Below are 26,186 nucleotides of genomic sequence, written 5' to 3' on the forward strand. Positions count from 1 at the left end.
GGAGCTCGGCCGGATGTCGGTTCTCGCCGCGGGTTTGGCCGGGACCTTTGTGCCGGGCGCTGGGCAGGGGTGGGCCCCGGGCCCTGGGGCGGGGAGGGGCTCGGGCTCTAGCCTTCGGGTCGGAGAGGCAGTGGGGGTCCCCAGGTGCTCCCTGCGCCTCCCACAGACTTCCTCTCCCCTCCTCCGGTGCGGGCCGTCCGAGGACGTGGAGCTCGCGGTCGCCGCGTGTCATGCCGCGGGTCGGGGCCTGGGCGCTGTCACATCAGAGGCTGACGGGGGCTGAGTACCAGCACCTCCTTCACCGGCCCCCCCCCCCCCCCCCCCGACCCCTGCGACGGCCACGCCGGCACCTGGCGTTATTCCTAGCTACCCTCGTCCGACTCCCCACGCCGCGCCCGCATTTCGGTCCGGCGGCCTAAGTTTGTGCAGGTGAGCAGCGCTGGAAGCCTCTTCAGAACTCGGCCTTTAGGACTTCGGACGGCCCTTGTCTGATTCTCTTTTTGTCCACTACTGTCGCCACCCGCTTTTTCTCTGAACAGAGTTGAACTTTCTAGCTTCCTGGAGGAGGAGAATTTTATTCCTCCAACTTCCACGCCTTTGGCGTGGGGTGAATTGTGTGTGGGCCCAACAAAAGTTGGCGTGGTAGAGCCATAGGAAAAGGAGGCTCAGGACTGACCCCACCCCCTCGCCCGGTCCCCACCCCCCCCCCCCCATATGTCCCAAGTTGCTGAACTTGGCTTTCCAAGGGTGGCTGGATTTTCTGCGAGGCTCGAGTCCCCTGCGGGTGGAGGAAGCCACATTGGGCTGGCTGCCCAGAGGACACAGGACCCTGGCCGACCATCAGCCACCCCGCCCTGCTGTCTGTGGAATTTATGTCAGATTTGCTTCTGACATTAAATCCTCAGTGCCATTCTTAAGCTTCCTTGTATTTTTAAGAGCACCAGAATAAATGCCTAAACTTCTGTTCCATCAGTTTTGTGGTTTTGAGTCAAAACCTAGTTTTACTTGTTAGGGTCTCTAGTAAGTCACACTCTAAACTTCCATTTCCTCATCGGTAAAATGGGAAGAACACTTAATGTCAGTGATAAAATAATTTTTATAGTAACTACCGTGTAGCACTTTATGTGTATTTTGTCCTTTAGTTCTGGCTGATCCAGTTCGGTAGGTAACTAGTAATAGTCATGAAAGTCTCCTTTTCATCCCTTGTTAGATTTTTAAAGTCTCAATGTATAATACCATCAGTAAGTTTGGTTTGGGTCTCTGCATTCCACATAAATGTTTAGGTTACTGGTTTATTTTTATTGCTATTTTGATAGTACAGAAATAACAAATGCTAGATGAATTTTGAAGGCGCACCTTTCCTAAATTAGATACAACCTTTATAATTGATTGTAAATAAACCATCTTTAGAAAAGATTAGGGAATTTTAGTTAGAAGTTACTTGTGGCACTTGCGCATATCAGTGACAGAAACAAGAGTTACTTGACTCCCACTATAACAGTCATATGCTTAAAGTAATTTTAGTTTATTGTGGAGTATTAAATGACTGGAGATGAAGAAGTGTTAAATAGAAATCAGGAAACAAATTAGTGTTTTGGTTATAGGAATTTGAGGTGAAGACATTCTGCTTGCCCTGATATTCCAGTATAAAATGGAAGGTGTACTTGGGATACTAATTAAAAAGACAGAATGTGGTTAATGCTATGCTTTTGTAAATAGAAAGCAAATAAAAGGGAAATTAAGGAATCTCTGTTAATGTCACAGACCTAAAATTTTGTTTTTGGTGTATTGATTTTTTAAGAATGTTTAATTACAACTTAAAGTTATTTTTTAATCCCCTCACCATTTCTGTATGGGAAGTATGACACCCACAGTACTGAAAATCTGGACTTTGGGGTCACTATAATTTAAATCTGCCCCAAGTTACTTTCACACTTTAACCTGGAATAGTTTTTATGGAATGCTTGTTGTCATTTAATATTTTTATTGTTTGGTTACTTGCCCAAAATAAGTGTGGTTTTTGTTTGGCTTCTTTTCAAATACATTATGACTTACTGCATGGTAGGACTAGTATCTATGTGAAGGAAATGCTTTCTTTAATATTCTGTAAATGCAGTGATTTGCTCTTAACTACACTGCTAGAGAGTGATGAGATGAAACATCTAACTGGTAAAAGTTTCAGAACTTGAATTCTGAAAATTTAAGTTTCTGAGTGTGTATGTAACCAGCTAAATTTATCTGAGAGGCCTCATATGGGCAGTTCTTAAAAGTTTAGATTTCTTGACTCTACAAGGAGAGTTAAGATCTCTCCTGTTGTGGGTGGAATTCTAGAGGACTATATTGTACAATATGTAAATGTATCTTGTAGCAGGTCTGCTCTCTGTTGTGATACTTTTCTTTGTCCTTTTCTATTGCTGTTGAGGTAGAGGAGTTATGGGATTGGGAGGATGGGAATGGGTAGTGGAGCATTGACAGTAGAAAGGGCAGGATAGACATGTACATCAGTCCTCAAGATCCTGAAATGGAAGTAGTATCTATAGTTCCAGACAACTGAAGCAATATTTCAGTATGAAGGTTAAGAAGTACAGTTCATAAAAGTCACATTAGCAACCTCAGAATATTTTCACTAGGCAGGCAAAAAGATGTGTTCTTTCTCTTTTAAGAGCTGCTTACAAAATAAACCAAATTTTATTTGGTAAATTTTCCATTTTTTTAAAGATGGCTAAGTATTAGATTTTTAGAGAGTTAAATTTAATCTGAAAAACATAATACAGTTTTTTAGACGCCAACTGTCTTTTAACTATTTTTGGTCTGTGACTTTAGAAGCATAGTACCAAATAATATTCTTAATAAGTTTTGAGAAAAAGAGCAATTTTTTTTGTATCTTTGGAAAGCTAGTAGAGGAGATGGGATATGAGCTTGGAATGGTATGAGCAAAGTTACAGGTGGGCAGATGGATGACAATATAGTTAGAAGGCAAAATCTGTTGTAATGTAGCAAATGTTATTGGGCTGCTGCTTTGCTGTCCTCCCTGTATAAGTGAAGGACATATGAAATGAAGGTCTGGATTCTTGTTTGCTTTCTAACTCTTAATTCTGGTAAGGTTCTGCTCTGCTAGATACTTTGAAGAACATGCTTGGAACCACAAGGAAAGTATTTGTGCTTACTGTGATTTGGTGAAGAGATAAAGAACCAATAAAGTTCAAAACAGAAAAGTCAGAAAGGTAGAAGAATAGTTAAGATTTTATTTTGTTACAGCCAGCATAATTGCAGCGCAGTGATGAGAAGTGTTTATGTGAACAGGTATGTTGGGAATATATCATTTGTATGTGGAAGTTACATTTCATTGTATGTATAAGTGTTGATTGAATGAATATGTAAATAATACACTTTAATTTTCTTTGTGAAATTAGAAACAGTAACTTATTAGCCTCCTAATATTTTATGGTTACATGATTTATTTCATTCTAAGTTTTTGGTGCATTTCAAAAGGGATGGTGTTAAATTTGATTACCAGAGAAAGAGACTGTGTTTTGTAATATAAGGAAATATAATAACACAATAGGGAATGGATTATAATTATTAAAGAAGCATAGGTTTAAAAATATTTGAACCATTTATTTATTAATCATTCATATACTTATGTTTAGAAGTCTATGATCAAGTGAATAAGTTTTGGGAAAAAGAAAGAAAATTTCCTAATCAAGTAAATGATCTGTAGATCATTATAAAGGTATTCAGTGCTAAGAGCGTTCACATACATGATTATATTTTATCCTTACAATAATTTGGAAGTAGATTTTACTCCCTGTTTATTGCTGTGTAAAATGAAAAATGATTTCTTTCTGTACTAACTTTAGTTAGGTTTACAAAAATTATTGCATATTTGAAAAGCACCAACTCTGCTGTTCCACTTCACTAACATAAAAGGAGATGGGACAAAAGATAAGCTCAAAATTTATTGATCAAGCAAAAATTTTTGTGATCTACTGTAAAAGTTGCTGAAAATTACAGTTTGGGGAACATAATTTATAATTCTCCTTTATTGAAATTATGTGGAACAAATCATGCTTTTCAAACTTCATTAACAATTTTTATGTAAACTTGCCCTGAAGTAAAATTTCTCAATTAAAACAGTTGCCAACTTCTTACCCCTCCTGGTGAGAGGCAAAATCTTTACACAGTAAGTGTAAAGAAGGAGTAGCTCCATAGGCTGGTTTGAAAAATATCAGTTGCTAGGTTATTTCTTTGGGTATAAAGAAAATCTGGAAAGAATTAAGTGTAGGCAACTTTGTATGCTCATTTTTAAAAAAATGTTTATGCATAAAAGAATCCGGGTACAGGCCAGAGGTGTGAGGGTGAGAGGATTCACCAGAGACAGAGTGGGGAGCAGAACAGGCAGTTCTACTGAAATACACTGCTGAAGGGAGCAGCAGCAGGTGGGGCAGGAGAGGTCTGCTGCACCATGTGGGTCATCCACCTAGTGGACAGTTGTGGAGCAACGCTGCTGCAGGAGTGCAAGACAGCTTCTTAGTGCCTGGTTTTAACCTGTCTCACCACCAGGGAGGGCCCTCGAGCTCATTTTTGATCAGTCCTAGTATAATGTAATAGCTTTCTTTAAAGTGTTTTTTTTTCTGCTTGTGTTTTAAGTTTATCTTCCTTCATTATTTGGGTTTATTTTATGCTCCCTCACAGTTTTTTTTTATGTTTAATTTTTTTTCTCTTATCTCCCTTTTTGGGGAATAGTGGTGTTTGGTACCAGTTATCTATTTATTAGATTATCATAAGTTGTATCATTTTGTTTCCCCCCCCCATGTTTGACATTAATAGTAGATTTATAGTTTCAGTATAGTGACAGTTGTTCCAATGAGATCTACATACATATATAGTATTATATTGAAATTCATACAGAATAATATTTACATGTGTAAGTTACACCTTTGAAATTAGAAGATCAAGCACAGCTTACATTTTACAACAATGAAAAGAAAATACACAAGACAGAAGGCAATAAAAATATAACTGCTCTTTGATATGTGAAAACTCTCAAAAAACTACCTCCAAATCATTAGTGTATGGATGATGCAGTGCCATTTTGAGAGCAGATCCAAGCAGATCCATCCCAAGTCTGTGACCTGGGATGTTAGGCTTCCTGCTTTCCACTTCAGAACTGTGTTCTTACAATCTTGTAAAGATTCCACTTCTGGCCATACTTCATTATTGGGAGTGCCTAAAGAATTTCAGAAATTTCTGAAGAATTGATCAGTTTCTGAAACCACATAAAAAAGTGGTTTCTTTAGTAGGTAATTCCACAAACATGATGCTTGTGCTGCTAATGTCAACTGAATTTGAATACGGAGCTTGACCCCAGCAGTACTTTTGGAGATGTATGCCAGAGTGTCATCACCACGTGTGTATGCACTCTAATAGATATTCCAAAAACTTTGGCAAGACCACTGTCAACCAGTTTAATCATTATTGTGGGATCCATTAACGGAAATTAAGATTTTTTTTTTTAAGATTTATTTATGCATACAGAACTGGGGTATAGGCCAGAGGTGCAGGGGCGATGAGCACATTCACCAAAGACAGAGTGGGCAGCAGAACAGGAAGATCTACTGTACTACACTGCTGACGGGAGCAGTAGGTGAGACAGGAGAGGTCTGCTGCGCCATTGAGTCGCCTCGCTGGCCGGGGATTGAACTCATGTTGAAGTGGCTGCGGCTAGCTTGGTAGTGCTGTGCTTTAACCTGTTGTGCCAATAAGGAGGGCCCTGATTATGAGATTTTAAGTCTCTGTGTAATAATCTTTTAAAGTGATGAAATACAATACCTTGTAGGATTTTGTACAAATAACTCTTAATGGGTGAAGAATACATGAACTGACCAGGAGGGATAGAATCCAATTCTTTCTTGAGATCGTAGAAGAAATTCGAAGATGTGCTAGAACCCGAAATTCTGCATAAACACATCTTGAAGACTGTATTTGGATGACAAAGGTCTTTTAATAAGTGACATTTTCTGAATTTGCTCTCTAGTCTTATTTTCTTAATCACTGCCACTTTGCTTTCTAGTCTTATTTTCTTAATCACTGCCACTTCAATTTTGTGTCTGCCTTTATACACACTTCCATAGGTACCTTCTCTAATTTTTCTATTTTGGTATGGCTTTCCAGGATTAATCAGTGGGTATGGTAGACCCTGGCTTCTCATCCTATGGTGAAAGTGTGGCCACAGCCACATTGGCATAGCTCTTCATGTTTCTATTGGCTTGATTTAGTAGAATGCTTTTTTCCTAGACCTGCTTTTCCTGTCATTTTGATTTTTGTTTTATTTATGAGTTCTGTAGAGGATTTCGATTTAAATTTGTTTCTTCAGCTTTGTACAGTTTCCCTCTAGTTTTGTGGTCTGTTTTGATTGCTATGAGATCTGTTTGAGATATCCTAAGTTCTTTGAAAAGCTTAACGGGTTCATCCAGAGTTACTCATATTTTCAGTGAAGAATTTTCACTTTTCTTTCACTTTTTATCATGCAGAACTTTTTCCTAGTTAGGTTCCACTCCCTTACCCTCTGACCTTACCCTCCCCCATTCTGCCTCTAACATATTTCTCTTTGAGGCAGTTAACCCATTTTTTATCTTTCCTCTGCACTTGTGGACTGAGTGGTAGGTACTGATGATTGATCTTCCGTGTTCTCATTTTAATGGAGAAGATGAGTAGAATAGTTACTAGATGAATTTTGTCTGGTTTTGGGTTTCAAATAGTTTTGTTGAGCTAATAGCTTTGGAGCACTAAACCTTTGTTTTTGGAGGTCAGTAACCCCATGCTGATATTAAACCACAGGTCAGAAGAACTCAGTGCTTATAAACAAGAGCTCAGTGCTTGTTCTTCTAGGTGGGAATAGTGAAGTTTAGAAGGTTTTCTAGTTCAGACAGTAGTTTTATTTATCCACAGTGGGTAGAAAAGGACATGGTTCTTTCCCATCAGATTATTCTCCAAGTTGACACAAGTGTATGTTCATATTGCCTTATATTTACTTGGTTCCCTGTTCTTCTGGACTGCATCGATTTGTACATATTAAGCTATAATTGTCCTATTTAATCTTTCCTTTTTAAAACAGATGCAGAAAATGATGGTGGGATAGCTTTGGGATAATCCAATATTACTTATGTTTGGGGGAGATTTATGATATAAGTCAATGAGGTATTAGAATCTTCTCTATCAATGTAAAAATATTTTAAAATTATGTCATATATAGGCCCTCCCTCGTGGTGCAGTGGGTTCAGGTATAGCACTTCAAGCTTACCATAGTCGATTCAGTGTGAGTTTGATCCCTCACCCAGAAGGTGAGTTTGATCCCTCGCCCAGGAGGTAACCCCCGGTCAGGCCAGGGCTCATATCCCATGTTTGTTACTTACTTCTCTGGCATGAGATATAGTATTTGTTGGTATGAGTCTAATTGGCTATATATTAAATAAAAGTGTGTGCCCTTGTGTGAAGATTTTATAAGACTAAAATATTTGTAGATAACTTTTGTACTGTTTGGCTTTTAGGCAGCTTATTTTAACAATTACAAGTAATACAGTTAAAAACTCTACAGGAAAATTTATTTATTTTTATTTATTTTTTAAAGATTTATTTAGCCAGAGGCTCAGGGGCAGTGAGAGGCTTCACCAGAGACAAAGTGGAGAATAGAACAGGCAGATTAACAAAGTACACTGCTGAGGGGAGCAGTGGGTGGGTCAGGAGAGGTCTGCCGTGCCATGTGGTCACCTCCAGGGCAGGCAGGAATTGAACTCATGAGGAAGCGGCTTTAGATTCTCAGTGCTGTGCTTTAACCCGCTGCACCACCAGGGAGGGCCAGGAAAATTTATTTTTTTAGAAAAATTTAATTTCTACTTAGTACATATGAGGTTTTAGAAAATTTTATGTAGAAGTCTAAAAGGAAATGCTATGACTACTTATGCCATTGTTTTAAAGAATTAATAAACGATCATTGTGTACATAAAAATTTGAACAGGACATAAATAAAACCAGACTTAACCTTGATGAGTAAAAATGAGGTCACAGTAAAAATTAAAATGCAAGTTTTGACGATTGGAATAGTTACACACATTTGTAGTTATAACCACTAAAATGAAATTGTTTTGGGGGAGAGTTTAGATATTTATTTCTCCTGAATGAGTTAAACCCCCATACATAAAATTGAGTATGGAAAGAAATGATGGCTCGGGTGAAATGCTTTTGTACCAGTGAAACACTAAATATATGGGTATGCTTTTAAAAACAATTAAAATAACTTTTGACAATTAAAATAACTTTTGTTGGCACCCATTCAGTTTTAAGACCTGAGAAACTCACAGAATACTATACTTCCTACTCTAAGTGACCTAATTTGCTTGCTGTCCACAGCCAAGAGAAGAGAATATATTTTCACAGAGTTATTCTGATGGGCCGGCCACCAAGAGAGTCAGAGGGGTACACCGCTCCCCCCCAAAAAAAGACAACACAACTGGTTCCCTGAATGCTGTGACTATATATGCTGGAAAGGGGGAGGATTCTTTTTGCAGGATGTTAAAGAAAGTGGGAGGCTTCACATTTCCAGGTACTAGGTAGGTGGGTGCCAGGCAGTCTAGGGAATGTGAACATGACTGAAAGTGCTTGATTTTTTCAGCAGAGAGTGCTTCCTCTGGACCATCATCCTGCAACAATCAGATGTTTGTTTTTGATGTTACATTCAAAATCAAAGAGATACAAAATTTTTGTTGGAGATGTAACATAGTCATTTTCCTAAGTTTCTGGGAACGCAATTGAAAGAAGATAATGATTAACCACAAGGAGAGTAAAAAGGGAAGAGAGGATAAAGGGTGCTTAGAGCTTAATTCTGATTATTTGTAATTTTTAGTCTAGGCATATTTTGTTGCACAGTGGAGAGAATCCGTTACACTGCCCATTCCCTTGATCCAGTCACTTCCAACACTACAATATCCTTTTTTAAAAAGCAAATGATGCCAAAGTTGGCCTTCATTTATAGTTTAGTGAAGCACAAAGCAGGTCACAGCTTCTGGATTCAGATGGTTTCAATTCCACCTGTACAGTTTTGGAGAAGTTACTTAACTTCTTTGTAGTTCACTTTCTTTATCTTTAAAACTATTATTCTTCATCTAATATTCTCACAATCATAAAGTTACTTGGAGTAAATATTTTTATTATTATAGTCATTTGAAGATGTTGATAAAAAGTGAGTATTACCTTAAATCATCAGACTCACTATAGCATATTCTTGTCTATCCATATCTGTGCTTAGTCTGGTTTCTAAATGAGTACTCAAACTCACTTTTTAAAGTGATCTTCATTGACTAAATTAAAACTACATAACATAGTGATTATAACTTTTTGGGGCAGTTTCCTTTTTTCTCGTATCTCTTAGGTACTTCTCTACCACAGATGAAACCTCAAGCCATTCTTCCTTTTTTCTATTTGTATAGGTGTTATCCCCACCCTCAAGTTTTTTTTTAAGGTGGTCTTTGATGTTAGCATTCAGAAATAGCTGCAATCTTGTCCCCTGTACACTGAGGTTTTGCCGCTTTTACTCTTTCACATACAAATTTTTAGGAGATGAAGAGTTAGAAAGCACATTAGGTAGCATAAACCTACTTAGATATGGAACCTAAAGTAAATACCTAATTATATTATTAATAAAATAAATCTAATTAATACATTTAGTGTCTGATTAAACATTATTATGCAGTATAACAAGGTTTTGATAATGTACCAAAATCTGAATGGGCATAATAATGTACATTAATCTATTGTTTGTATTGGTGGTATTTTTAACCCTTTTACCCTATCTTCCATATCCTGTATCTCTCCTGATATGAATCAATCCATAGATTTCTGGTTATAATTATAATTGAACAAAGCAGAACATAAACATAGTTACTTCTTTATTCAAACACTGTTGTTATTGAGCTCGAATTATAATGTATAATAATAATAATGGCAAGTAACACTTAAGATAATGCTTACTATGTGCCAAATAGTGTTAAATTAAATGTTTTGTACTTATCAACTTTTTTTTTAACTGAAAAAAAAAAGTGAAGCCCAAAAATGCAGTGGCAAAAAAAAACTTAACTCATAATTGAGGGAGAAGAATAAAAAGAATTTTTTTTAAAGCTTGATAAATAGCAACTTAATAAAATAGGGCCCTCCCTGGTGGCACAGCAGGTTAAAGCACTGCACTGAGAAGCTTAAGCCACTTCCACATGAGTTCGATCCCAGCCTGCCCTGGAGGTGACCACATGGTGTGGCAGACCTCTCCTGACCTGCCCACTGTTCCCCTCAGCAGTGTACTTCGTCAATCTGCCTGTTGTGCTCCCGACTCTGTCCCTGGTGAATCCTCTCACCCTCTGCATCTCTGGCCTGTACCCCAGTTCTGTATGAATAAATAAATAAATCTTAAAAAAATAATAATAAAATAAAATAATAGATATGCCTTAGTAACTACTACATGAATATAAATGAACGAAACTTGCCAACTGGAAACAAATTGTTGTATTGGATAAAAACAAAGTAGCGAAGTGTTCTATGGATTTATAATAGGCACACCAAAAGAATGAGATACAAAAAGCAGAAAACTAAAGTATGAGAAAAATATAGACTGAATAAAAACTGACAAAAACAAATTATGGGGTCATGGGTCATTTTATTAATTCTTGACCCAACAGACTTTGAGACGAAAATGCTATTAGAAATAAATGAAGTAACTACATAATTTTTTTAAAAATCAGCTCATCAAGGAAGATAATACAATTCTAAACTTGAACAGGACAAATACATCAATTTGTAAGGCAGAAAGTTTACACAATTACATGAAAAAATTAATACAGTCACTATTACATATTTTTTTAAAAGATTTATTTATGCATACAGGACTGGGGCACAGGCCAGAGGTGCAGGGACGGTGAGAAGATTCACCACACACAGAGCAGGGAGCAGAACAGGCAGATGGACGATGTACACTGCTGAGGGGAGCAGCGGGCTGGTCAGGAGAGGTCTGCTGCGCCATGTGGTCACCTCCGTGGCAGGCGTGAATCGAACTCATGCTGAAGTGGCTTAAGCTTCTTAGTGCTGTGCTTTAACCCGCTGCGCCACCAGGGAGGGCCCTATTACATATTTAATGGAAACTTTAACATGCCTTTCTTGTTCAACAAGCCAAAATAGTTTTTTGTTTTTTAGTTTTTAAATGCATTCTTTTTTCATGTATCATTAAGTTTTGTACCCTGGCTCCTGACCTCTTGCTCCAAAGAAGTCTCGCTCCTTTGATTTCTTTCTGCTCTGCTTCTGTCCTTCAAGTCTCCTCTTCCTTGGTATTATTTTCTTCAGAATTTCATCTATTTTCATAACTATAATTGCTATAATACAATGACAGCTATTGGTGTGTGTCTCTAACCTGACAGATTCCCTGAAGTCTACACCCATTATGTCATTGCAGAAGTTAACTTCAGTAGATTTCACTCAGGAATTACAATGTAAGCTCACTAATTTTCTCCCCTTTGATTTTCTCATAACTGTATCACTTTATCTAAAGTGATATATTTTTTCCTAGACTCCTTCCTTTCTCTCCCTTATCTGAAATGTCATCAAATCCCTTGGTCCTGTCTCCTAATCACTTACTTGTTTGTCTCAGACCTTGCTGGTAGCTGAATCCCCATGTTCGTTGCCTCTATCTGAACCTTGACAGTAATGTCTGTATTTATAGTTTCCATCTTGCCACTCATTCTCTGACCCTCTAATTTTCTGCCATTTTTGTGTTGTCATGTTCTTACTTTCCCCCAATTTTTTCAGTTTTCTATCATTTATAGAATAGAATATAAACTCTTTTTTAGCGTGATGGCATTTAAAGTTATCTGTAACCCAACTTCTGCTTTCTATCTTAGTTTCTGTTACTTCTAATTTATAATTTAAGTCTTAGAAATACTTAAATACTTTGATTCTTTTTGACCTTTATGCTAGTTTAAGGTTTGTTTGTTTTTTTAAGAGTTATTTATTTATTCATACAGAACTGGGATACAGGCCAGAGGTGCAGGGAAGGTGAGAAGATTCACCACACACAGAGCAGGGAGCAGAACAGGCAAATGGACGAAGTACACTGCTAGGGGAGCAGCGGGCGGGCCAGGAGAGGTCTGCCAGGCCATGTGGATCACCTCCAGGGCAGGCAGGAATCGAACTCATGCTGAAGTGGCTTAAGCTTCTTAGTGCTGTGCTTTAACCCGCTGCGCCACCAGGGATGGCCAGTTTAAGGTTTTAATATAATGTTACTTAGACTTATTGTCCACTTATAGGAATAAAATAACCACTAATTCTGATGAGCCAATTTAACTACAAATAACATACTTTTTGTCCAAGTTTTTTTTTTTTTTTTAAGATTTATTTATTTACGCATACAAGAGCTGGAGTGTAGGCCAGAGGAGCGGGAGACTTATTGTAATACAGGCCTTACTCTCAGTATTGTGGCTTTAAAAACTGTAGGGAAGGACACATGAACAGTTTCTTAAATTTCAAAATCTCTGAAAGGCCGTTCTTATCAAAGTGTGGTCTAGAGGTTTTGAAATACAGGAAACTTTCGTATGTTCCCTGCAAGTGTACATGGAAAACTGGTGCCTTCAGACTCATCTTTTCATTCCCTCCTGACTGCTTAGTTCTCCACTGCTTGCTTTTCCTTATGGCCACTGCTAACCTAGGTCTCTTCTAAGTCTCTTTGTCCATCAGTCTTAATTACCGTCATCTTCTGATTCCTGTGGCTTCTCTGTTTTTTTGAGAGAGTCTGGCCTGTTACATATATCACTTACCAGGGACTGCATCTCTCTGTTTACTGCCAGTGAGCTGACCAGTCACAGAAGAGTCTGACCTGAAGTAGTACTTCAACACTAAACCCTTGTTTTTCCTGCTTCGGAGTTTTTCCCACTCTTTCAGAGACATGAAAATTTCAAAGATTGATCTTTGGTTTGTTAAGGTTTATGAAGGAAAAGGACAATGACATTTAGAACTGTATAACCGGAAAATGTAAAGAAACATTTTCTATTACCTAATAACTATCTTCCTGGCGATTTTTCTGAAAGATTTTTCCAGGCAACCTAGTGGTCCTTAAATTAGCCTGAGGAGTGTCCTGAAGGAAAGTCTGTCAGCCCATTTCTGGAACAAATTCTTATTCCGTTAACTTTGTGTAGAAACCTCCCACATGCTGCATTCATTACAGTCACAACTTTCCTCAGGAGTTTTGATGTTCCAGGCCCATGAAGTCATAGCTTTGGAATTGTAATAACATTATTTAAATTGCTTAAAATTATAGTCTGTGCAGATTTATTATACATTAAGCCTTTCAGGCAGTACTTAAAAAATGAACTGTTACCAGGTTTTGTTGGTATCTTGGGTACACAGGACTTGCTGGTATGAGCATTTATAATGTGGATGACTATGCAGGTTATACTTAGGGCTTTTAGCAACAGAGAATATGCAAGTATCCCAGGGATACTCTGAGCACACCTTTAGAGCACTCTCCGAGAGGCATGAGAATAGCATCTTGGAATATATACTTTTGAAAATGGAGGTATTTAAAAAAAATTTTTTTGTTATTAAAGGAAATTTTCCAAGAAAGGAGTGAGTCCCAGTAATCTGCCATAATTGTTTTTATTGAAAAAGTAAAAAGAAAAAAACTAACAATTTAAAAATAAAGCAATTGTCATTGTCATTATATCTCTTAAATCTTTATATCTCCAGGTCTCTTTGGTTACTGTGTATATACTGTTTTTTAAAAACCTATGGACTTATATGCATATAAATTATATGTATGCAAATGCATATTTAGCATCAAAAATTGTGTTACAAACTTTTTGATGTTGCTCTATTTTATTTGTAATATTCCATTAAGTTGATATAACCATTTTCTTGTTACTGAGTAGAGTTCGTTTACATTTTTACCTATTGTAAATATACTAGTCTGTACTGCATACCTTTTCCCCTTTTGTATTTTTTAATTATAGCCTTAAGATGAATTCCCAGTAGCTAGATAATTAAGTTAGAGAGTAAAAATATATTTTATGGGTTTTGATACAGATTATTTCCTCCCCTCCTCAAATTATACTAGTTTATGGAGCCATCTCTGGTTTTTTCTTAGCCATATGCAGTGAACTTTGTTGGGTGAAACCTTCCTTTTCCCTAGCATACCTTATATTGCTTTATATATTCTTCAATAGCTAGTAAAGTTAAACTTTTCTTTTGGTCTGTATTTGTTGTTTGTTGCAATCTTATGGGGAGAGCAGATATTTAGCCCAAGAACAATGAGTATTTAAGGAATAGGATCAGCAATCTGTGACCATTGCTATCATTCACCAGTTCTGGTAAGGGATCAATTAATATTATAAAAAGTGTGATTCATAGAAAACAGGTCTGACTGAGGTTAGGGTATACACAGTATTTATATTTCTTCAGCTATTTTGTTCGACATAGAAGCCCCTTTAAGGTCTTAATGTCCGTCCTTCCTATATCACTCCCCCTCTTTTATTTTTTGATTGTTGTAGATCTAAATATTGAACTGTATATTTTATTTACTTCATGCACAGAAGTTGATTAAAAAAAACAATTATAGAACATCAAACTAAAAACTTGAGTTGGAGCCTTGTGCAGGAGTGAGTATTATTAGCTAAGGAGAAATTAAAAATTATGGAAAAGTTGTAGTCAAGGGGATAATACAATCAGTATATTGACAAGCTCAAAATACTCAAAACTGTCATTCAGTATTGAGGTGACTGAGACATATTGCGGCCTATATCCGAGGGATCATTGGCGATAATAAAGACCTCATGGGACAGACTGTTAACTTAAGATTTAGGGAATACTGTTCTTTTTCAGTCGTGTTAATTATTAAAGTGCATTTGATTTCTTTTTTGAGTCATGTTAATTAAGTATTAAAGTGTATTTAGTTGGGAGATGGGCACAAATGGATTCTGTTGTGGATGTTATTTTAATAGTGCAGATGAAAGGTAAGGTAACTTGAGAGCAGAGGTGGATAATAGGGATGCAGTAAAGAGTCAGAGAAAAGATTTGCAGTATGTGGATAAAATCAACAGAAGGTAAGGGGGGGAGGGTTGGGAATATTGCCATTTAGAGCATTTTCTTATTTTAATGGTGTACATTCTCTATTTCAGATGACTTTACAGCTGATTTTCTGGATTGTACTGATCAGTTCAGTTTGCTATGTATTTGGCCAAACAGGTAATAAAAAGATTTTTTATTTTAGTATCTTGTATTTCTTTTGACCAGCTGCTCTTTCTGAAAGCCCTGCAATGGTCCCACCTAACTTGGTATTAAGGTGCAGTCCTTAAAATGACTTTTAGAAAGCTTCACTCATCTTTTCTGTCCAGATGGAAGATAGGGAGCTTCCCTAGTAAAATGCTAAAAGGATAGGAATACAACTTATTAAGGAAAGAGTCTTTGAGTAGATAAGACAGTATAAAATAGACAGAGAATGCAAAGAAGAAAATAAAATCTCTGTATAGAGTGGTGGATTATTATGTTAAAAAAAGAATCCAGGAACAACTGACATTCTAGAGTATGTTCTCACTGTGATTAAAAAGTCTTATCATTAAAATAAAAAGACATATTTGTCCTCCCATTTGACTTTGGACTGGTAACCAAAATCTACAAAGAACTCGTACAGCTCAACAAAAGAAACTGAAAAATTCAATCACAATATGTGCAGAAGATCATAGTCGTCACTTCTCTAATGAAGGCGTACAGATGGCAGCAGGCACGTGAAAAAATGCACATCATCACTTGTCACCAGGGAACGGTAGCTCAAAACCACAATATAAGCCACCTCACACCTGTGAGAATGATGTATATAAATAAGACTAGAAACTTCAACGGTTGGAGAGTATGTGAAGAAAAGAGAACCACTGTGCTCTGTTGTAGAAATAGACTAGTCCAGGAGGAATATAGTGGAACCAAATACGGGCTGAGAAAAAGTAATACTAAAAAAAAAAAACTAGCAGACAACTATAAATCAGAGACATCCTGCAGGGGAGTGGGAGGGATAAGGATCAAACAGGTAGGAAGAACATAAGGGACTATGGTGATGGTTCACAGGTGAATTGGTGGTGGGAGTTACACAGGGGCTGTACCTGAGAGGAGAAAACAAACATTGTACAAAGATGAACAATGAGGTAAAATATATATATATATGTATATATATAAATAAATACTAAAGAATAAATTTCTCCAACATTATCTTCTTATGTCATCATTAAATGCCATATTTTTGAAGAATTTGTAATGAAACATTTAGGATAAAGTATAAATAGTATTTCTAGGTGTCCTATTTTTTTATTTTTCTGCCTAGAAAAATTACTGGAAAAAAATATACAAAATTGTCAACCGTTAACTCCTACTAATGTATAAATAGTGATTTTTAGTTTATTACTTAAGCTTTTATGTGTTTTCCAAGTTTCTATGATGAGCATGCATTAGGCTTTCAATTAAAAAAGATACATTGGGGCCCTCCCTGGTGGCGCAGCGGGTTAAAGCACAGCACTGAGAAACTAGAGCCCCCTCCGCATGGGTTCAATTCCCGCCTGCCCCGGAGGTGACCACATGGCCGGGCAGACCGCTCCTGACCCGCCCGCTGCTCCCCTCAGCAGTGTACTTCGTCCATCTGCCTGTTCTGTTCCCCACTCTGTCTCTGGTGAAGCCTCTCACCGCTCCTGAGCCTCTGGCCTGTACCCCAGTTCTGTATGCACAAATAAATAAATCTTTAAAAAAAAAAAAAAGATACATTGGAGATAGTACATAATAGTGATTATAATGTGAAAAACACACCAGTCCTTTGGTGGATATGAAGAAAATGTGAAAGATTGTTTAAATATAGCCTGAAAAGTCATGGGATTGTGGACTGGATGAATATGAACTTGGCAAAAATTTAACATACTCAAACCTATCAGAAAGATGCTGAAGATGCTGGGTCAGGGGGCAGGCTATAGAAGGGTAGTCTGTATTAAATAAAAATAAATCATCTTTAGCCAAGTGGTAACAAAACTTCTGACATTAAGAACCACTCGCCAAAATAGATCCTGAAATTAGTATCTGTTTATCCTTTGAACAGAAAGATAAATGAGTATATTATGGGACTTAGTGTTTGCTACAAAAGACAAGATAACTGTTTTTGTGGCTTTGTGCTAATATTAATGACCCAAAATTGTATATCTTTGGTTTTCTTTGGAGTAGGGATGGATCAGCTGGGTGACTAGATTTATAATATTCATGTTTAACATTCAGATATGTCGTCCTTATTTCTCATTTTCCTTTTTGAAATTTCAAGTAAATGGGTCTATTTTTTCTTTTTTGACAGATGAAAATAGATGTTTAAAAGCCAATGCAAAATCATGCGGAGAATGTATACAAGCGGGACCAAATTGTGGATGGTGTACAAATTCAGTAAGATTGCTTAAATTTTTACCATTTACTCCCTAAACATATCCATGAAACTATCAGAACTATTTTGCCTAATACATATCTAAGAAAGTGCTGAAGACAAATTTTCACTTAAATTCATTTTTATTTAAATTCATTTTATTGAATGAGCATCACTAATAGTTGGATTGACTAGAGCTGTGGTATTCAAGACAGTTTAAGCATGTGTATCTCGAGTACTTGAATATGGGTAGTAGAAATTAAGAATTGGTATAAACCTGTAAGTCACAAATACATACCAAAGTTCAAAGACAGTGATAAAAATTCATTATAATGTTACTTAATCTCATTAATAATCTTAAAGTTTTCTGGACTGGCTAATTTGGAAATGTATAATCCATTAGGCTTCTGTGTTTTGGTAGTATTGCAGCTTCGAGCCATCTGATCCTGATTATTCTCTTCCATTGTTTTCCCAGCTGCATAAATACTCTCATTATTTTATGTTCTTCAAAAAACAAATCTTTGTGTAGTTTATGACTAACTAGCCTCACTTACTTTATACAACACCATTAAATTGGTAGACAATCTATGCCATATAAAGCTGAACATAAAGTCACCCCAATTAAAAGGCATTCCCTCATTTTTCCAGTGTCCAGATTAAAAGAAGATTTTTGGCTAACTAAATGTCAAATTTTAGGGATGCATGTGAAATAATCTACTTAAATAATTAATTGATTTTGTTACAGTTATACAAAATATCATAAACATGTAAGTAAGCTAATATCATTGTTTTATTTCCCTACTATCACATATCATGAAAAACTTAGTAATAATCTTTACATATATCTTGACTATAGTTTTGTTTTTGCTTCCACTAGGTACATTCACATTTATTTGATAAAAATTTCATTTCCACTTAATTGTTAAAGATACATGTTTTGAATTATATAACTACTGGAAATTACATCCCAAGTCACAAATACAATTTACATACCATTTGTACCTTTTTTACTTCATTTTAAAAAAAAATTTATCATTTGAAAATAAAATCATGACCCTTATCAGATATTTTAAAAGAAGTTTAAAAGACTTAGTTACAATAATAGCCAATACTTGAAAAATCTTCAACGCTCCTGGAATATTTTTTGGTCTCCTTTTTAAAAATAGCATGATTAATTGAGTTGAATTTAGGCTAATATGTTTTCCCTAAACATTGCACTTTGAATATGCTACATAATATGAAGGACTTTGTGAAGACTTTTCTATGGAAAATTTTAGAAAGATAATTGGGTATATACATTATTAGTGATATTTGGGTATATACATTACTTGGGTATATACATTATTAGTGACTACTAACCATGGTAAGTAATTTTGCTTACAAAATATCTTGATTAGATACTCTGAATTTGAATAGTTACACTTAGGTCAATCCTATGTACCACTGAAATAAAAAATTATTAACAGTATAATAAAAGTATTTTGCTTCTAGGAAATAATTTTTGTTTTTAAATGGACAGTTAAAATGTGAGAGGAGGGTTTTGTTTAAAAATGTGAAATGAAGTTTGTTAGGTATGTTTGATTTTTTTGCAGTTTAATCACACATTGTAATTAGGCTTATTCACACATTGTAATTAGGTTTATGTAGCAGGTGTGACCGTTATACATCTTACTTAACATATATTTTATGTTATTTAGACATTTTTACAAGAGGGAATGCCTACTTCTGCGCGATGTGATGATTTAGAAGCCTTAAAAAAGAAAGGTTGTCACCCAGATGATATAGAAAATCCCAGAGGTTCTAAAGTTATAAAGAAAAATAAAGTTGTAACTAACCGGAGTAAAGGAACAGCGGAGAAGCTCCAACCAGAAGATATCACTCAGATACAACCACAGCAACTGGTTTTGCAGTTACGATCAGGTATAGAAACCCAATTATGAATCCCTTCTACTTGAGCTTTTTGACAGCTCCATATACACCTCTTACCAGTTTCTGTTGAGGGTCATTTTCACAAGTGGTGGACTGTACTCAGTACAAACAGAATGTAGAATATGTTAAATTTTAGAATTCTTTTTCAGATGCAACAAGAACACATACACAATCTCCTTTTCATGTCTTTTGATCTTCCTACTCCTTCGCCGTCCATTTAATTGTTGATATGCCTTTCATGGCATTAAAACCATGCGTATGATTTAATACAGGCTTTTTAATCTTAACCTCCAAACCCACTTATTCAGCTCCATACTAGAAATATATGTCATAAAAGTGTACAAGTTAGAATTTAATGATTTTTCACCCAACTCTCTTGTATTTCCTCAGTGAATTTTACATAACACTTCTTATATATCATTCTCCCTCTTCATTGTTTATTTAGATTGTCTCCATCTTCTTCATGGATTTTTGCTGTGGTTTCTGAACAAGTGTCTTTATACCTATAATACGTTTTAAAAACTTCTGTCAGACTTTAAATAAAAATAGGATTATGTTAATCTTTTGCATATATATTGAGTTCTCACTTAATTTACCTTATAAATTCTTGGAAACTGAGAAAAACAACATAAAACAACTAAGTCTGCAGGAACATTATTTTGTTCAAAATTGGCCAGGGATTTTTTTTCTCATGAATGCTACATGACATAGAAATGATACTACTTTAGGACCTGCTATAGTGATATCTCATTGAACAGACAACACAATCTGCTAACATCAGTCTCCAGAGTCAGAAGTGTCCTATAATATGCTATACTTTCTCACCCCACTCTATATAGTTCCATCTATCTATTTTCCCCTGTGATAGTAATAAATTGATTATTTGTCTTAACTACTCTGGAACGGAGATAACTGTCTTTTACATCTTATATCCTCTACACTTACCATTTTAATTATTTATTAAATAAAATTGAATATAGAGCCATTTTGTTAACTGGAACTTCTAGGTTTTTGTAAAAATTATGGCAATAATTTCATTTTATAGTATTATAAATCTAGTTTACTTGATTTTCTTACTTGCTTTTGATTACTGGCAAGAAAATTTCATTTTCTAATCTCTCTTTAATTAGGGGAACCACAGACGTTTACCTTAAAATTCAAAAGAGCTGAAGACTATCCCATAGATCTCTACTACCTTATGGACCTTTCTTACTCTATGAAAGATGATTTGGAAAATGTAAAAAGTCTTGGAACAGATCTGATGAATGAAATGAGGAGGATCACTTCAGACTTCCGAATTGGTGAGAATATTGAGAAAATTAATACTTTTGTATAAGTCTTGACATTTTTGTTTCTTACTAGGTACTTGTGAATAAATAGGCCAGGTTTTTTTCTTTTCTTTCTGAGAGGAAACTGATGGTTATCTTAAGTTCCCACCTCTGTCACATACTTAATGATCTGCCTCCTTGTTCCTTTGTGACTCTATGGGACCATGTTATTTGACAGAGATTACACCACATAGCTAATGAAGTATATGCTTATTTTCATAGAACATTGTTCATTTACTGGTTTGTTTTATAAATGTACTGACTGCTCAGGTTCTGTTTGATTATTCATTAATAACATCATACCTGTATGTACAACTAAATCTCACTTTAGACCTGGATTTTTCATATTATAGTGATCAGATGACCACTTTTTCAGACTTCTTTTTTAAAACCTTGTTATTTTTTATTAAAGAAAAGCATTGATTCCATGTGATAACACATTTGACTTTTTTTCTTGATAGGCTTTTCCCTTCACCCCTCCATCTAACTGTGTGCATTTTATCTTTGCAGGCTTTGGCTCATTTGTAGAGAAAACTGTGATGCCTTATATTAGTACAACACCAGCTAAGCTCAGGAACCCCTGTACAAGTGAACAGAACTGCACCAGCCCGTTTAGCTACAAAAATGTGCTTAGCCTTACTGATAAAGGGGAAGTATTTAATGAACTTGTTGGTAAACAACGCATATCTGGAAATTTGGATTCTCCAGAAGGTGGCTTTGATGCAATCATGCAAGTTGCAGTTTGTGGGGTAAGTACATTCATTTCCTACAAGGGAACATTAATTCTTTTATAGCATTAAAAGTAGAACAGCGTCTCAGATTCCATTTTCCTTTAACAGTTTTCTTTTGCCATTATCTGTGAAAGATGTCTTTCCCTGTGTCTTTGTAATTGAAAGGAAGGTGTTTTTTATAAAGTGCTAGTTTGTAAGTTATATGAGAACATGTGTTTTGCAAAGCCATATAATATTAGTAATTTTATTTGCAAAAGTTTTAGTAGTAGCAAGCTCATCTTCTTGGACCAGTGTTTAGAATTTTATGACCCATTTACCATTTGAAAATATTGAGGTGACCTTTTAATAGAATAACTGAGTCTGAAATTAGAAAATATTGTGAGGTGTAGATAGTCTGATACCTCTTTTCCTTCATTTATTCTTTTAACACACTGAGTAGAGAAATTCTCAGGGTTGTCACTTAACTGTTTCTTGATCTATGTGATTAAAACAAGCCATGGACCCATCACCACTACTGTTTTTCTGTTTGTTATGCTTTTGAAAAATAATACTTCTGCCTACTTCTTGAGATTCAAAAGGGACAGATGTTTCACTTAGATTTAAGGAGTTCACAGTAGTAGGTATAAATGGATATATATTTACACAAATTGAGTTGCAAAATTATGAAAGAAAAAAAGGTTTTACTATTTTAAACTTTTCATTGAACAAGAGAATACAAGAAGTGAACATAAGAATACTGATGAGTCAGAATGTATGGAATTAAAGCAGAGCAAATCCTCAAAGGTGGTTTTCCTGTTATTAAAAAGGGAGTGTCTTAATATGAAGGGCTGATAAAGGAGAGGTAGAAGGAAGAGCGAGCATGGATGAGAGGATGCATTAGGCCAGGAGAGCAGCAGTAGGGTGAAGCATAAAGGGTGGGCTGAGGTCTTTTATCTTTTTTTTGGTTGTGTTTGTCTTTTTTTTTTTTTAATTTATTTATTTGTACAGAACTGGGGTACAGGCCAGAGATACGGAGGGTGATAGGATTCACCAGAGACAGAGCGGGGAGCAGAACAGGCAGATCGACAAAGTACACTGCTGAGGGGAGCAGCGGGCGGGTCAGGAGAGGTCTGCCGCGCCATGTGGTCGCCTCCGGGGCAGGCGGGAATCGAACTCATGCAGAAGTGGCTTTAGTTTCTCAGTGCAGTGCTTTAACCCGCTGCGCCACCAGGGAGGGCCCGTGTTTGTCTTTTATTGAAGGGTAAGTTGCATACAGGATTATGTTAGTTTCAAGGTAGAATGTAATGATTTACCTTATATGCAGTGCAAAATAATCACTACAGTAACTGTTTCCTCTATAAAGCATTTTTTAATTTACTCAGCAAGTATTCATTAAGCAACCTGTATACAAAACACTGGGTTTAACTGTTAGAGAGAGGATGATGAGCACAACCAGATGTGAACCCTGCTCCAGAGGGGGAGAGAGACTGATTTTAAATGATACAGCTTTTGAAAACAGATTGCAGAAGATGGTAACCAGCCAAAATACAGTTTTACCATGGAACGGAGGAGCTTTGTTCAGTGGGCTCTGCGCCTTTATCAGCAATGCTTTGTGAAGAGAGACCACACAGGAGAGATAACATATGTTGAATTATTGTGAGTGAGTAGGATTTTAAAATTGAAATTCTTTTCTTTTCAAGTCATTAATTGGCTGGAGGAATGTTACACGCCTGCTGGTGTTTTCCACGGATGCTGGGTTTCACTTTGCTGGAGATGGGAAGCTTGGTGGCATTGTTTTACCAAATGATGGGCAGTGCCATCTAGAAAATGATGTATACACAATGAGCCATTATTATGTAAGTGCTTAATTCCTTACATGTTGTCTTGATTCATAATTAAATTTTAGTATTTAATAGAGTATTATGCACACCTGGCTTATTGGTTCTTCAGGGTTTGGATTTTTGTTTTGGTGTGAGTCCCAACTTAGTGTGAAGGAAAGCTGTTATTACTGTTTCTAAAGATGTAGCTTTGTGCTTGCTTTCCATGTAGACAAGGCCTGATGTACAGGAAGGGAGCTGCTGAGGCACTTCTTACCTTAACTCAGAGCTTTTGTCTCCTCACTAGCATTTATCATTTGGTAGCAAATTGATAATCCATTTTTTAGGAGGTAGAGTGGCGTTTCTCACTTAGCTTTAGGTTAAATTTGTTTTTTAATTAAGGTAAGATTGGTTTACAGCACTGTGTATGTATTAGGAGTATAGGTTCATTCATCTTCCAGTATGTATTACCACCACATTCTCCATAAAAGTATCAGCAGCCCTCACCAAATTGGACTCCCTCTACTCTTTGCTTCTAGCCTCTTCCCTCACTCATATTATTTCTGAAGATATTTATATGATAGTTTTATATTTTGCATCCATCTATGATTTTTAAAAGTAGACATCTTGCTGCTACTGAAAATAACGACTGGCAAGTTACTCAAGTTCTAGAAGAAATCTAAACCTTGATGAATTTTTGGCCTTTTTCTTAAATTATATATACTGCAGCCTTAATTATTACAGTTCTTTAATTTCATTGTTCTGACCATATACATACTCTTGTTTTTTGAAACCTTTTAATATTTTATTTTTATTAAAGATAGAAAATAGGATTAAAAACCTATTTCAGGAAATATTTGTGATTCTTCAAGCCATCTTAAATATGTTAAATATAAATATTTTTCTCAGTATTGTAAAGCTGGAATAGATTGGATGTCATTACCTACTAAATTTTATTAATTTCCTAGGATTATCCTTCTATTGCTCACCTTGTCCAGAAACTAAGTGAAAATAACATTCAGACAATTTTTGCAGTTACTGAAGAATTTCAGCCTGTTTATAAGGTAAATATGCGTAAAAGAAAGAGAATTTATTTCTATACTCCTTTGTTTAGTCATTATAGGCAAACTCTTATATCTGAATTGAAATGTGATAAAGTATTACCAGCTTGACAGACTGGCTTTATAAAAGCCAGTCTGATAGTTTATAAAAGGGGGAATTCATATTAATTTTTAATTTTATATATAAAACTAGTTTTTGGTTTTTTTTTTTTTAGATTAAGACTAACTTATTGAGGAAATGTATAGTGAACTGGTATTTTAAAATGAATAGTGTGGGCTTAGTAAGCGTAATGAATTGAATGAATACTATTTTGTGTTTTACATGTTTTATCTTTCATTTGCAGGAACTGAAAAATTTGATTCCTAAGTCAGCAGTAGGAACATTATCTGCAAACTCCAGCAATGTAATTCAGTTGATCATTGATGCGTACAATGTGAGTCATTTTACGTAACATCTGTTTTGAACAGTACTCTATTGCGAGTACTTTACTCCAAAAGTAAAATACCTTTCACATAAAATTTAGTAAACCCAGAAGAGACATTAAAATTTACATTTTATGTATCTGTTGGAAAAACTCTGTATTTTCTTAGAAAAGCATAATTATAGCCTGAACAAATTGAAAATATGACAAATGGGAAAATTTCTAAATTTGTCTTTAAGCAGTAGGTCTCTTTGTTGGAAAGCAAGTGTGAAAACATAGCTTATATTTAGATTTATGAGTCCCTCAGTCTTTTTGATATTGATTCACCTGTTTTGGTGCTGGAAAAGTTTTCTCTCTAGTCATATAGTTAGAAGATATTGTTAGTCTTACGAGGTACACACACGCAAATGAACTAGAAAATGTGTATATGTGTATGACTTTAAAAAAATGTATAAGGTTTGTTTTTTTTGTTTGTTTTTTGCCAGGGCTACAATGCCTCCTAAGCACATTTATTTCCAGACTCCAGACTTCAGTGGATCATTTAGCTTAGCAAGAAGTGGCCGGATCAGGATAGAGAGAGCCATATTGCCAATGGGGAAAGACAGTGTTCTTAGTTCTTAGGACTCCTTAGGCATGTCAGGCCATATGCGATATGATCAGTAATGTTTTAACTCAAAAATCAAACACAACTTCTCTTTTCAGTCAGCATATTTTGAGGAAGTGATCCTTTGGTGTGTCAGAGCCCATTTCTATGAGTTATGTTTTTTTGAAGTTAGTAGGATTTGCCTTGAGACGTTTTATTTAAATGATAGTTTTCTTAAAAGTTCATTTTACGGGCCCTCCATGGTGGTGCAACGGGTTAAAGCACAGCACTAAGAAGCCAAAGCCACTTCAGCATGAGTTTGATCCCCACCCCTGGAGCTGACCCATGTGGCGCAGCAGACCTCTCCTGACCCGCCCGCTGCTCCCCTCAGCAGTGTACTTCATTGATCTGCCAGAACTCCCCAATCTGTCTCTGGTGAAGCCTCTCACCACCCATGCCTCACTGGCCTGTACTCCAATTCTGTATGCATATATAAATGAATCTTTAAAAAAAAAAACTCATTTTACCTATGGATTTTATGCATTCAATTTAAAAATTTATGTACCATTGTTGCCTTTCTTTTCTATAATTAGTCTTTGTTTTAGTCCCTTTCCTCAGAAGTCATTTTGGAAAACAGCAAGTTGCCGGAAGGAGTAACAATAAATTACAAATCTTACTGCAAGAATGGGGTGAATGGAACAGGGGAAAATGGAAGAAAATGCTCCAATATTTCCATTGGAGATGAGGTATGTTGTAAAAACACTTTTGAAAGGAAAAAAAAATCTCTTGCATATAAACAATCTAGCTTGTAATTTGCGAAATGATAAAAAAAAAATGAGTAGCTCTTTGAAATATTTTCATTAGCTCTAATT

The 26,186-nt window shown here is 35.9% G+C and overlaps 1 protein-coding gene and 1 pseudogene across 1 annotated transcript in view; one reads left to right on the forward strand and one right to left on the reverse strand.

Moving 5' to 3' along the window:
* The window catches only part of ITGB1 (integrin, beta 1 (fibronectin receptor, beta polypeptide, antigen CD29 includes MDF2, MSK12)), a 38,861-nt gene that overhangs the window by 390 nt on the left and 12,285 nt on the right, over positions 1-26,186 (forward strand). The window contains exons 2-10 of the mRNA XM_004691173.2: positions 15,204-15,270; positions 17,402-17,487; positions 19,162-19,384; positions 20,524-20,694; positions 21,232-21,470; positions 23,132-23,287; positions 24,217-24,312; positions 24,654-24,743; positions 25,920-26,060. Of these exons, the coding sequence (XP_004691230.1) occupies positions 15,204-15,270; positions 17,402-17,487; positions 19,162-19,384; positions 20,524-20,694; positions 21,232-21,470; positions 23,132-23,287; positions 24,217-24,312; positions 24,654-24,743; positions 25,920-26,060 (1,269 nt within the window). The remainder of the gene's footprint in view (positions 1-15,203; positions 15,271-17,401; positions 17,488-19,161; positions 19,385-20,523; positions 20,695-21,231; positions 21,471-23,131; positions 23,288-24,216; positions 24,313-24,653; positions 24,744-25,919; positions 26,061-26,186) is intronic.
* LOC101622994 lies at positions 363-6,177 on the reverse strand (annotated as a pseudogene).

This window comes from Condylura cristata, unplaced genomic scaffold, assembly GCF_000260355.1.
Source record: "Condylura cristata isolate star-nosed mole 26May11 unplaced genomic scaffold, ConCri1.0 scaffold00030, whole genome shotgun sequence".
NCBI classification, from domain to species: domain Eukaryota; kingdom Metazoa; phylum Chordata; class Mammalia; order Eulipotyphla; family Talpidae; genus Condylura; species Condylura cristata.